General features: G+C 33.7%; 1 protein-coding gene across 3 annotated transcripts; it reads left to right on the plus strand.

Annotated features, from left to right (window-relative positions):
* The first annotated feature begins 420 nt into the window (after nucleotides 1-420).
* LOC131036083 (probable LRR receptor-like serine/threonine-protein kinase At5g48740) lies at nucleotides 421-6,194 on the plus strand. Of its 3 annotated transcripts, XM_057967884.2 has the most exons (15): nucleotides 421-601; nucleotides 707-1,247; nucleotides 1,350-1,807; nucleotides 1,914-2,040; nucleotides 2,149-2,220; nucleotides 3,157-3,225; nucleotides 3,623-3,694; nucleotides 3,792-3,860; nucleotides 4,009-4,175; nucleotides 4,278-4,486; nucleotides 4,567-4,699; nucleotides 4,790-4,861; nucleotides 5,069-5,258; nucleotides 5,350-5,482; nucleotides 5,585-6,194. In XM_057967884.2, the coding sequence occupies exons 1-15, from the start codon at nucleotides 499-501 to the stop codon at nucleotides 5,849-5,851; spliced, it is 2,682 nt and encodes an 893-aa protein (XP_057823867.2). In that variant the 5' UTR covers nucleotides 421-498; the 3' UTR covers nucleotides 5,852-6,194. The 3 variants fall into 3 exon arrangements, with proteins under 3 accessions (XP_057823867.2, XP_057823866.2, XP_057823868.2); XM_057967883.2 differs by having other exon boundaries at nucleotides 4,009-4,486; XM_057967885.2 differs by lacking the exons at nucleotides 3,623-3,694; nucleotides 3,792-3,860 and having other exon boundaries at nucleotides 4,009-4,486.
* The last annotated feature ends 8,081 nt before the right edge of the window (nucleotides 6,195-14,275 follow it).

The following is a 14,275-nucleotide window of genomic DNA, read 5'->3' on the forward strand; positions in this document are numbered from 1 at the left end:
AATATAAATTTTCTGACTGTCTTTAACAATAAAAAAAAAATCATTAGTTTTAGTTCAGTCTTATATTTTGGATAGCTTGTTTTTCATAAAAATAAGTGGGGAAGGGTCCCAAGCAGTTATAACAGTCTTTATTCTTAGTAGCTTGTTGCTATAATCAACTTAATATGAATTATTAGGAAACATCTTTGTCAAACCATTTACAAAAAAATTGAATAATAGAAATCATAGAATCCTTGTTTAGACAGTTTAATTCTTTTGTTCCATTATATTTCTTCTCACAGTCCTCTTTTTTATGACTTATGACTGCAATTCACATAAAGTTGAAAATTATTATTAACACTTTTGACTACTTAAATCAAGATAGCAACATACATGTGAGATAGATTTTGGAAATTCTTTATTTTGGATAAAATGAATGTAGAATTTGAGTAGTATCTATTTTATTGGGTTCTAAGTATAGCACGGTATTGCAAGCACTGCTTTGAAAAATAAGCAAAGATGGAAGTTATTGCTTGCAGTAAATATGTTGGCATCGTGAGTGTCTTCGTCTTCGTCTTCCTCTACCTGTCGTGGTGCACACTTTTTGCTAATGCTCAACCAGGTACTCTATTCGTCCTTCAGTGTTGCTTTGAAATAATGTTACTTTGGTTTCTTTGTTTTTTTTGGAGGGGGGGATTTAATGATTTATATGCGTTTGCTCTGACAGGATTTTTGAGTATCGATTGTGGTGGAGAAGGAAGTTACACTGATCCTAACACCACTATAACATGGGTTCCTGATGACGACTTCATACACAATCTCGGCGAGAAAGCAGAATCATACTACTCGTACACTGTCAAGTTTTATTTGACACGCCTCCGAGTGTTTCCCAAGCCTGTTAATAAGGCTTGCTATGAATTGCCCATCACCCCGAATTTGCCCCACCTTTTGAGATTATCGTTTGTTAAGGCTAATTCCAGTGCATCTCGAGGCTTCAATTACTCTGTGGAGACCCTCGATATGCTATACATGGAAAAAGTGGTGTTCGACTATGACAATTACCTGGTAGTCCGCAGTGGGAATATTTTGGTGAGTGCAGACAAAGTGGTGCATATTTGCTTGATCCGGACCTCAGAATGTGATGACCCACTTATCTCGGCTATAGAGTTGAGACTTCTGAAAGCAGGCATGTATGATATGGCTAAACCTGGAACCATGTTGAATTTGATAGAAAGAGATGATGTGGGAGGTGTCGACAATATAACCAGGTAAACTTTGTCTCACTTACCCCGTTAATGTTGGGCTGGAAATTCCTTACGTTACCCATTATTATTTTTTAATTTGACGCTTTTTTACATTGAATTTCTTAGATATCCTCAAGACCGATTCGACCGCTTGTGGTCTCCTTGGTGGCCTCCGGGAACTAATTTGGTGAATGTTTCCAAGTCAATTTCAATAAGCAACACCAAAAACTTTCCTCCACCTAGTGTTATGCGGACGGCCGTCGTCGGCATCACAGACGACTCTGACGGCATATATCTCAGCCTCGGAAAACCCACTACTGGAAAAGCCGTTGTGCTATTATATTTTGCAGAGCTTAATTCATCAGAAACCGGATCTTTCTCAGTGAGAATTAATAACGTCATCCAAAAGTCACCAGTTGTTATGAAGAAAGCTTTTTCTGCCATAGAGCTAGACTTCCAATATGATGGAACGAGAGCTGCAATGGTGAGCCTACAATCCGATACCTCTTATCACAAGCCTGTAATCAATGCTGTTGAGATGTACAGTCTCGTTCCCACCCAGAAAACAACCTTTCGCGATGACGGTTAGGGGCCCGATTTCTTTCTTTTGTTCATTTTCTAAATAAAATGTAGAGTTTAGAAATATTGAACTCTGCCTCTTAAACGAATTTCCAACTGGCGAAGCTGCAGTTAATGCTCTTAGAGAGGTGGGGAAAGCGTTATCCCTCAACAACTGGATTTCAGATCCTTGCTTTGGTTTACCGTGGGAAGGAATCATCTGCAAAAATGTCTCTAATACTATCAGAATTTCCCAAATGTAAGTTGAGTTTCTAAGATTCTTTAACTTTTCAATTTATATCTGTCAAACGAAGGAATTATAACTTTGTTTTATTTTTCTAATAGTCTGTATTTAATTTTTATACAGAAACTTGTCGGGAAAGCATCTGCGAGGACTCATACCTCCAAATTTTCGACATCTAACCGAACTCGTTTCCATGTAAGCCTCAAATTATTTATTTTAGTGTAAGTAGGAAATCAAGAAATTGCTTTAGTGTAAGTAGTAAATCAAGAAATTGCTTTATTTATTTATTCTGGCCTAGGAGGTACTTGATCTATTCATAGATTCTTACTATATAGGTTTTTAGAGAAGAGACACATTTTTTTAATGAATTAACGCAATGGACGGATTTGGTTTGGAGGAACATCGTTGTTCTTTCCATCTCTTTGTGAGAAAATAATTTTTTCTTGGTTGGATTTTAAACTGTAGAAAATAGTGATATGCATGGAACAATACATCTTAGTTTTTTGAAAAGCGTGGTCTCTTTGTTCCCCCACCAGACTCCTTTTCTTGATCTAGCTACTGTGTATTTTAACCAGTCCTCCAATTTGGATTCATCTGTATATTCCCTTTGGTTATGTACGATCTTGGGCTTATGTAAAAAAGCTTATTGAAAAGGTACGTGGGTTCATTAAATTTGATGAGGATTTGCTTGGCTCTCAAAACATACATTTGAGGGTTGATGTGATGGTAGATTTGTCTAATCTTATTTCTTTAAGATCTATCTTTTTTTTAGGTTTAGAATTAAGTTTCCTAAATGTTTAAGGGTTGTCATTTTTATGTTTTCAATATGACATCTCTAAGATCTACATTTTTCAAGGTTTAGAATAAAGTTCATAAATTTCTAAGGATTATTCTTTTTAAGTTTTCAATATAAATAGATGAATTATGAATTAGCATAATCTATTCTCAAGCTTCCTTTTACAATTACTAGAATTTCTTTAGTTTGTTATTTATATTAGTATATTTTATACATATATCAACCTTTAATTGTCATATATCCTATGATTTGAACAAATATACTCATCACATGCTTCCTTAAGAAATACTCCGAGACATTAATATAATTAATGTTTGTATATGAATTGTTATTAGATCACTCGACAACAACTATTTCAATGGACCATTGCCTAATTTGCTCAATCTTTTCAAATTAGAGAAACTGTGAGTATATCAAACCTTCAATAAGTAAGTCTTTCAATTACATCATGTTTATTCATCATAAGTTTCCCATCTATAAAATTTATAAAATGTACATGATCTTATCATATGCATAAAGGTTGTACTCAAGATACACTTATCTCATGTAAGAGTAATGTATATAATTAGAATCACAACAACATTTCTCAATATTTAAAATGAACAAAAAATATTAATTTAATTAGTATAATTTAATCATTAAATTTTATTTGTTATAAATATCCTTATAAATACAAGTTTTTGTTTGTAAACAATATATGAAATAATATTAAATATTTGAAAGTTAATGTACAATTACTATGTTTAATTAATGCGAATTTAATTAGTTTATGTACAATTACTATGTTTAATTAATGTGCAGGAATCTCCAAAACAATCATTTATCTGGTGAACTTCCAGATTGGATATCTAAACTCCCTCACCTCAAAGAGTTGTATGTCTGTCCTATTTTCTACTGCACTTTGTTAGTGTCTTATTAGAAAATCAATTATAACTTTTAAATTTTTTATTACTTTTTGTGATTGTGACAGAGATGTATCGAACAATAATTTTGAGGGTGTCATTCCACCACAAATTCTCCACAAGAAATTTGCATTCTAGTAATTTCATATTTCTTGTAGTTTTCTTTTATATGTCTAGTAATTTCATATTTCTTTGTAGTTTACTTTTATATGTGTTATATATTTCCATTTTCCTCTTTTTTTTTTTTCAAATATACAATGAGGAAATTTGATTTATTTTGCCCAGTTTCAGCGGCAACAAACACCTTTGCCCAACAAAGCGTGAGTGTCATGATCACTTCCCCTCAATTGCGCTTGGAGTAGCAGGAGGCATAATTGCAATTGCCATTTTAGTGGGTATTATCATTTATCGAATCAAATTTAAAAATGCATGCACTCAACCAACCTCTCTCGGTACGTTTTTTACATTTACTAGAACGATACAACACACCATAATCACGAATGAAATTAAAAAGAGTCTAAATTTTTCATCTGATACAATCAAACAAAATGCAGATTATTTAATGGTTAATGTAGCAAATTCATCAAAATCTCGTGCCTTTACTCTCGAGGAAATGACGATGGCTACAAAAAATTTTACCCATAAAATTGGACATGGGTCGTTTGGAATTGTTTACTTGGGCAAATTGCAGGACGAGAAGCAAATAGCTGTAAAAGTGCTCTCCATTTTGTCCAAGCATGGAATTGAACAATTCTTAAATGAGGTAATGCTTAGATTCCTAAAGCACTTCATTTCCTTCTGCATTTATTTGATAAGTCTTAGTGCTTTCAACTTTATGATCAGGTTGACCTTCTGTCGAGAATCAATCATAAGAAGTTGGTGTCCTATCTTGGTTTTTGTATATGCAATGAATCCAAAGACCTAATGCTTGTCTACGAGTACATGTCTGGAGGATCTCTGAGTGATAATCTCTACGGTATCTATTTACTCCAATTACCTATTTTATTCAAACAAAAGACATTAGACGTGAGAAATTACTAAAACATGTAGTACTTTCTGTTTGCAGTTCCACAGGAGCCAAAATATCCCCAACTAGATTGGAAAACCAGGCTTAAAATAGCTATGGATGCAGCACAAGGTTTTTTTAAAGCCATTCCTAATTTCATTATCAACTCAACAATTAACTATGCATAAACATTTTGAATCTATCATTAGCATGAAAGAATGCATAAGAAAAAGTAAAAAATAATTCTGTGATTTAAGTCGTTGTTTTCAAAATGCCAGATAAGACATTTCTACTTTGAATTAATCTTTTTTTACTTTCTTTAAATAAAAACATTTGCAGGACTGGAATATCTACATGTAGGTTGCACTCCAAAAATAATTCACAGGGATGTTAAGACCTCCAACATTCTTCTAGATAGTAATCTGAATGGCAAACTGGCTGACTTCGGTCTGTCAAGAATGACTAGCAATGAGGAAACTTCTCAGATCAATACAACTATAAAAGGAACTCCTGGATATTTAGATCCAACGTAATTCTAATTCTTACACGTTTGTTGTTCTTTTAATTCTCATGAACCTTTTTATTCGAATATTTAATCTTTATCCCATTTATAATGGCAGATATTACAAAACTCACATGTTGACGGACAAGAGTGATGTGTACAGTTTTGGAGTCGTTTTGTTTGAGCTTATATGTGGCAGGAAACCCATAGACACAAAAGTCTCTGCCGAGAAAATATTATTGACTGAATGGGTAAGAGATCCCACTAATTTCCCATAAAGAAAAAAAACATGTGCCAATGGTGTATTTTTATGGCAAAAACATAAAACAGTGACTCTATGATTGACTGAACAGGTTGCATCATATGCGGGAGTAGATAAAGATGGCGCCAACATTGAAGAAATGGTTGACAAGAGATTGGGTAAGCGTTACAATATGAAATCCATCGTTCATTTGACCAATCTAGCCTGGAGATGTATTGCAAACCAGCCGTCCAGTAGACCAACTATTAGTGAGGTTGTGGCGGAGATCAAAGAAGCAGTCACATTTGAGGAAGAATATTATCAAGTTCCAGATGAAGTCTCAGTCACGTTCACTAGCAGTTTCTCTAGTTCCTTCTAATTGGTTTAATAGGGATAGTCTACAATAGCGTACAAATAAGAATCTCAAGTTCAGTATGGTGTTGAAATTGTAACAGCATATTTCTTCGACTTTGAAGTAACGGGTTTTTAAAATCGTAGAAGGTGCAGGAACCCAATCTGTATATATTTAATATTCATTGTCTAATGTTTATTTAACATTAGAAAGTTGATAGAAATATTTAATATTCATTGTCTAATATTTATAGGTTGTAAATGATGCTAATTTTGTATGTAATATTGAATAATATATGTTTGATCATTTATTTAATTTGAAGTTTAAGTTATTAGTGAGAGAAAGCATTACGGGAGAGGATATTGTCACACATACATTAAAAATTAGAAAAGAGGCATAATGTACATATTGATGGCTAGTTTGGAAATTAGAAAAGAGGCATAATGTACATATTGATGGCTGGTTTGGTATTGTTGTAAGTTTAATTTATAGTTGTAATTTTTTAATTTTTTTTGGTTGAAACAATTAATCAATATATTTTTTCTTGGGGATTGTTCTTTATATGGTGGTTTCATGTTAATATCATTTCTTATCATTTTGTTGTTTCCTATCAATGTCATTTAATTCATTTAGTTAGCATTGATATCATTAAAATCATTTAGTCATTTCCTGTCAATGTCATTTATTATCATTTGATTGTTTCTTGTCAACATCATTTAGATTTCATTTTTGTGAATATTATTTATTAACTTAATGAATGTTTCTATTGAAACCATCGATGCTACTTGATTTATCACAATTAATTTATGATATTGTTACTATGATTATAGAGTTTTGATTTTATTTTTTAATTTATGTTCACATAGAAAGTGTTTTAGTTAGATATTTTTTTGGTTTAGACCATGATACTTTAGCTTAACATTAATGCAAGTTCTTGAAAAGTTCATTGGTTTATATTTAATTATTTAAAAATATATGATGGAATGGGCTATGTGATTTTGGCTTACACACCATGTAATACCCTACTAAGCTTCCAAAAGTTATACTATTTTTTTATTTTTTTTGTTTAAGTTAACTTGTTTCAACATTAATAAACAAAATATAAAATCATACAAATATAATCCAAACTTTCAAGGTATGAATTACTGGCGATGCCATGAAGATTTGTATCCAGGCAATTTGTATGATGTTCCTATTATTCTCGCACGAGGAGTGATAGACAAGGCCTGAAAGTTTTTAAAGATTCCTGTTGCCGAGTATTGAAATTTGCAATAAGCAACATACAAATGATATACATTTGGAAATGATAAAGGCTGCAAGCCATCAGGCTGAGTGTGATGACAGGGCTGAGTGTGATGACAGGTTTGACTTTGCAGGAGGCGTAACTTATATTTCTCTATTAAATCTGTGTATATTCCTGTGCTCGGCTTTCCTCTATTTACGTACTGAGAGAGGATCTATAAGCCACATTGAAGTTGAGAAAATAATTGAATCGATGCCAGTAAACATGTATTGGAGAATGTGTTTTGAGATGTGACTTGTCATTTAAATTCTGTAAGTTCTTTAAGCATTTACTATTTAGTGCAGTATATTGTTGGACGAGACAATAGAAGGTATTTCAGATTTGTAGAGGTGATTCCAAGATCATATATTTTGCAGTCATTTTTACCATTGAACTTTTCTTGCATCTTATCAACTGAAACAAGGGAACGATGATTGAAGGTATCTAGATCTCTTGAATTTGCTGATTTAGGGGTGATTGAAACTGTGGATTTCAAACACTGCAGGGATGGAATGGACTGTTGGAATGGGGAGGAAAAAAAGAACAACAATGCAACTAGGTACAAAGAGCCTTGATAAATATGACAAAATAATGAGAAAAATGCATATTTTTCTAAAGAAGGTAGCTGAGTCAGCTATCTATGAGAAGATTCTCGAGCAGGGATCAAACCTGCAATTGTCTCTTGCACTTTTCTTGAAGAAATATTTCTGTTGGGTGGGTGGGATAGAGCTGTTTTGAGGCAGTTGTGATTGCATCAAAATATAGAGTAATAAAGTCTCTACGATGCACTTTTGCCAAAATCAATGAGCAAAGAAGAGGAACAGTCAATGTGACAACTCTATTTTTCTTGCTCCATTATGAGATGTTTCTCTATGACAATGTGCTCCAAGAAAATTGGTGGGCTCAATTGTTGAACACAATTGTTTTCTTTGTTTGTAGCTTTAACAACTATCATGAGAACTCTTGTGTATTTCAGAAGCCTCTTATATATGTGTTCACCATTGAAAAGCAAAGGATAAAATCATACTTTTGGAGATTGGAGGCACCCGAAAATGGAGGAGTTTCTATCATCTCAAGTGAGTTTCTCATTTTGAGATGATAATTTACAAGAGAAGCATTTTTTACTTTTCCTTCTTTCTTTTCTTTAGATTTCCTTTTTGATGGTGACAGATTTCATGAGTACATGTATTGTGAAGGTTATGTTTTAGAGAAAGGTTTGAGATTAGGTGTTGAGATCAATATGAAATGTTATCGAGTGAGCTCTAGAGTATATGATCGAGAATTATATACCCTTTTGAGGTCAGTAGACAATGATAGAGCTCCATTGTAGCTCTAGGGATTGTTGTCAAATAATTCAAGGCTCTGTGATTTGAGAGTTCAGGATTAAGAACTCAAGAACACAACATAAAGTTACACCTTTACTAGGGTCAAGAGACAACTTGATGGAGCCCCACTTGGTTAAATATTTTCTCCAAGTTCAAACAAATGTAATTGGCAAATTTTGTTGTGTAAGGCTTAATGGGGTCCTTTGGCAAGGTAAATTTGATGATTTTAGGAACAATGTATTAAGGGGGGTATGTTAGCATAAATTATGCTATATTACATTGTTCTAAGTAGTAATGCATTATTTCTAGTTATGTGGTTATTGTAATCGCATCTTTGGTTATCACAACTACTTATCCTATGTATAAATCTTCATCAACCCTTTGAATATTATCATCTATCATTCACATTTCTAATTATCAATAGTGAGCATCCTTTGCTTGTATTAATGCCATGGAGCCATCACCAACCAATAGGGGATTTATTTATCGAGCCATGTCTTCATTGAATATGACCACCAAACCTACTAATTATCTTGTATATCAAACAACTATGGTTGACCAAATTAAGATTACTAGCTTGAGAAAAATACCATAGCCGAATTTGGATGTTAAATCTTTTACGATTTCATAGTAGAGTATAATGAATATGCATACACTTAGAGTCAATATTATGAAAATCTTGATAGTTATTCATCACATAGTTGTGAAGAGTTAACTTAAGTTGGTATATAACTATCTGTAGACACCTAAAAATGTCTCATTGATCATGTACTAATTATTCGTCTAATTGATTAAATAATTCTTTAATTATTTAATTAATCTTAATCTTTTAATTTCATATTTCTTCATCATCTTACTAGTTATTCTATTTTTAATTCTACCATCATTTAATCATTCAAACCATTTTCTGATTATTAATTAAATATTTATTATTTAATTAATAATGATTTAATCCCTCAATTTAAATAATCTTTATTATTTAAATAAATTCTTTCTCAATGTCTATCTCTAATCATTTAATCATTAACACTTTTCTAAATATTAATTAAATATTTATTATTTAATTAATCATCGTTTAATTCCTTTAATTCAAATAATCTTTATTATTTAATTAAATTCAATTTCTAAATAATTAAATAGTGTGATTGTGATTGCGTGATCCTATCTATGCGATTGCGTGATCCTATCTATGTGATTATGCAATCGATCAAACATGGTCACACATTCGTGCGGAACCCATTACGCAAAAGCTCTTACAGTGTCACGCATTCCCTCATACATAATCACGCAATCATCAAGGATATTTCTGTGTCTATTTATTTTCTATTTCTTATTTCCTGCTCACTATTCTGTTAAAATTTTGTATGAAATTAGGTAAATTTGAATATGGTTTACATTTATTACATACTTAATTATGACATTGTATGGCGCGTAAGGTACAATTCAAAATTTTAGGTGCCAGGAGGACAAAGAAACAAAGAAGAAAAGCCAGACGCTATCAACAAATCCTAAAGGTAGAAGAAGATACGAGATCTAGAGGATCAACCAGCCAACAACAGCCTAGTTCTCTCGTTACGAGTAAAATATGATTTTCTTAACATAGAATGGATGATGAGAGATCTTGCTAGGGCATCATAATCTGTTTTGCTAGTTCTAGATCATAATTAGCTTCTTTTTTTATTTTATTTTTTGTTTAGTTTGTCTATGTATAACGCAATCGCTCTGTTAGGATCACGCAATCGCTCTATCAAAATTACACAATTGACTTGTCAGAATTACACAATCGATCATACTGGATCATGCAATCGCTCAGGTATCATCACACATTCATGTTTTCATAGTTTAGTTTTCTATTTTATGGGGGTTGATTGGGTTACTAATTATCTATTTGCAGCATGTGGTGAATTTACAGAGAGGATCGGATTATTATTAGATCATAAACACTCATTCTTTCACACTTCATTTTTGGGTTTAAAATAAACAATGGTTAAAATGGACATGCATGTTATCACACTTTAGTTTTGGGCTTAAAATAAACAATGGTTAAAATTGGCATGCATGAATTTACATTTTAGATTGGTTTTTTAAAATTGACATGCACATGCATATCTCACACCTAAATTTCAGTTTTAACAAGAATGTGTATCAAGCTTCTCAATAAAATAACTCATATTTCATTTTTCTTAAGTGAAAGAACTTTTTATCGTGTTTGGGGTGGACCTATTGTTGCATTAACTACCTTTCCACCCACATTTAGGGCCTTGGGAGAAATGGGGAAGGTGATAACAACACCTAATTTTATTTTATTCCAGTAGTGAGAGGTATCTTTAATTGGGGATTTCATCACCCCATAGAGGTACTTCAAGTTGGTATGCATTGGGGATATCATCTCTCCCAGCATAATCTCGAGTGGGTTTTTTGAGCTGCTATATAAATATACTAGTCAAGCGGCTAGAGTGTTGAGTGAATTTAACATATGTGGGGGCCTTCCCTGCACCGATAAGCTCAACTAGAGTCTTAAGTGGCTTGCTTTGAGAATCCATCGTTCGATCGAGACCCCTCAAAATTTAACAATAAGAACTAACTTAGTAGCCCAAATCCTACATTCAGTGATTCCGGGAGTGCAGATCGTACCCCATAGATTCCCTTCATGTACCTTGCATTATGAGATAGAAATCCCTCAGTGATAAGATCTTTGGATCTTCAGGGTAAGAGAGACTGGAAGGCCCGAGAAGTGTGTGTCGTGGAGTGGAGCGAGACTCTCTAGTTATTCGTCTTGTTTCGGTATTTTGTAAGGGCCTCATTTGAATTGTTTCCAATTTCTAGCCTAAGATTGTCTTATGTGCTTTTATATGTATCATTGTGTTAGACCAGTATTGAGTCAGTATTGGGCTATTTCAGGCCCTACCCTACGTATCTCTGAATTCTCAAAGTTCATTTGAGAACAAGTTCAGTCAGGTATACCTACCTTCAAACAACTATTCTCAGACCTGGAAAACAAAAGACTTGTCCTACACATAGAATTACTAGAAACAAAGTCCATCTTGAAATGTTGGACAGTACTGTAAACTCAAAATTTTTACATACTTGTGAACATAGGCAGCCCTTGCATAATCCTCATTTATGTCTTTATTATTGTCATCATTATCATCCTCATATACATCCTAAGAACTTGCATAAGTCCTTGCATAGTCCTCATTATCGTCCTCATATACGTCCTTGCATAGTCCTCATCTATGTCCTTATTATCATCCTTAGAACTTGCATAAGTCCTTGCATAGTCCTCATTTATGTCCTTATTATCATCCTTAGAACTTACATAATTCCTTGCATATTCCTCATTTACGTCCTTATTATCGTTCTTAGAACTTGCATAAGTCCTTGCATAGTCCTCATTTGCATCCTTATTATCATCCTCATATCGTCCTTAGAAGCTGCATAGTCCTCATTTACGTCCTGATTACAATCCTCATATACATCCTTAAAATTGGTCCTCATATACGTTTGTCTTAGTCTATTGCCATTTTCATAATCATCCTAGAAATTAATAGCATGCATTGTAATGGGTCTCCCAGGTGATGGTTTTCTACCCTTCGAGCAACCTAACCTAGTGCCAAACAATGGTCAATGAGAAATCATCGATAGTTTGAGTAACTTGGCCTGCCAATTAAAGAGAAACACACCTCATTATATATGAGTCCAATACGAGCTAAATATAGAGTCACACTTTATTTTTGGGCTTAAAATAAACAATGGTTAAAATTGGCATGCATGCATTCACATTTTAGATTGGCGTTTTAAAATTGAAATGCACATGCATATCTCACACCTAAATTTGGGTTTTAAAATATATATGAATCAGGCTTCTTAATAGAATAACTCATATTTCATTTTTCTTAAGGGAAAGAACTTTTTATCGTGTTTGGGGTGGACCTATTGTTGCATTAACTACCTTTCCACCCGTATTGGGGCCTTGCGAGAAAGGGGGAAGGTGATAACAACACCTAATTTTATTTTATTTTAGTAGTGAGAGGTATCTTTAATTGGGGATTTCATCACCCCATAGAGGTACTTCAAGTTGGGATGCATTGGGGTTATCATCTCTCCAAGCATACTCTCGAGTGTGTTTTTTGAGCCGCTATATAAATATACTAGTCAGGCGACTAGAGTGTTGAGTGAATTCAACATATGTGGGGGCCTTCCATGCACCGATAAGCTCAACTAAAGTCTTAAGTGGATTTCTTTGAGAATCCATCATTGGATCGAGACCCCTCAAAATTTAAAAATAAGAACTAACTTAGTATCCCAAATCCTACATTCAGTGATTCTGGGAGTGCAGATCATACCCCATAGATTCCCTTCATGTACCTTGCATTATGAGACAGAAATCCCTTAGTGATAAGATCTTTGGATCTTCAAGGTAAGAGAGACTAGCAGGCCCGAGAAGTGTGTGTCGTGGAGTGGAGCCAGACTCTCTAGTTGTTCATCTTGTTTCGGTATTTCGTAAGGGCCTCATTTGAATTGTTTCCAATTTCTAGCCTAAGATTGTCTTATGTGCTTTTATATGTATCATTGTGTCAGACCAGTATTGAGTCAGTATTGGGCTATTTCAGGCCCTACCCTGTGTATCTCTGAATTCTCAGAGTTTGTTTGTGAACAAGTTCAGTCAGGTATACCTACCTTCAAACAACTATTCTCAAACTTGGAAAACAAAAAATTGTCCTACACATAGAATTACTGGAAACAACTTAGTCCATCTTGAAACGTCAGACAATCTTGCAAACTCAAAATGTTTATATACTTGTGACCATAGGCAATCCTTGCATAGTCCTCATTTACGTCCTTATTATTGTCCTCATTATTGTCCTCATATACGTCCTTACAACTTGCATAAGTCCTTGCATAGTCCTCATTATCGTCCTCATATACATCCTTAGAACTTGCATAAGTCCTTGCATAGTCCTCATTTATGTCCTTATTATCATCCTTAGAACTTGCATAAGTCCTTGCATAGTCCTCATTTATGTCCTTATTATCATCCTTAGAACTTGCATAATTCCTTGCCTATTCCTCATTTACGTCCTTATTATCGTTTTAAGAACTTGCATAAGTCCTTGCATAGTCCTCATTCACGTCTTTATTATCATCCTCATATCATCCTTAGAAGTTGCATAGTCCTCATTTACGTCCTGATTATCATCCTCATATACATCCTTAAAATTGGTCCTCATATACGTCTATCTTAGTCCATCGCCATTTGCATAATAATCCTAGAAAATCATAGCATGTGTTGTAATGAGTCTCCCAGGTGATGGACTTTGATGGACTTATGTACGGCAAAGAAATATGAGAATGAGACATTCACGTCCTTCATACAAAGATGGAGAGCTCTCTATAGGAGATGCAAGACTATTATTCCAGAAACAGAGCAAGTGGACATGTTTACAAAAAACTTAATCCCTAAATTCAAGTACTGGATACAAATGCAATGTTTGACCACATTTAAAAAAATCAATGAAAAATCCCTAAAGTGTGAGAAAGGACTCTAGTAGAGAAAGGTCTCATAAAATATGGCAATAACAACAACAATGATAAATCCAAATTTTGCTCGAAAAACAAAAAACCAATGATGGTGTTGTAGATGCCCGTACAATGAACAGAACTCAGCCGATTTTGGATTTACAAGGTCCAAGTCAATCATTTAGTCCACACACAGAGAATAACACTCTATCAACCAATGTAAATGCCACACAAACTATGAACACAAAATTTTCAAGAGTAAATGATCCAAAAAGGAATTACACACCTCTTGGGGAACCTATTGAGTCAGCATTCAAAAAGTTT

The sequence above is a fragment of the Cryptomeria japonica genome, chromosome 1 (genome assembly GCF_030272615.1).
Source record: "Cryptomeria japonica chromosome 1, Sugi_1.0, whole genome shotgun sequence".
Taxonomy (NCBI): domain Eukaryota; kingdom Viridiplantae; phylum Streptophyta; class Pinopsida; order Cupressales; family Cupressaceae; genus Cryptomeria; species Cryptomeria japonica.

Coding starts and splice junctions, on each gene's coding strand:
- LOC131036083 (XM_057967883.2), top strand. CDS start 499: ATGGAAGTTATTGCTTGCAGTAAATATGTTGGCATCGTGAGTGTCTTC. Junction 3,695..3,791: donor CTCCCTCACCTCAAAGAGTT/GTATGTCTGTCC, acceptor TGATTGTGACAG/AGATGTATCGAACAATAATT. Junction 5,483..5,584: donor AAATATTATTGACTGAATGG/GTAAGAGATCCC, acceptor TTGACTGAACAG/GTTGCATCATATGCGGGAGT.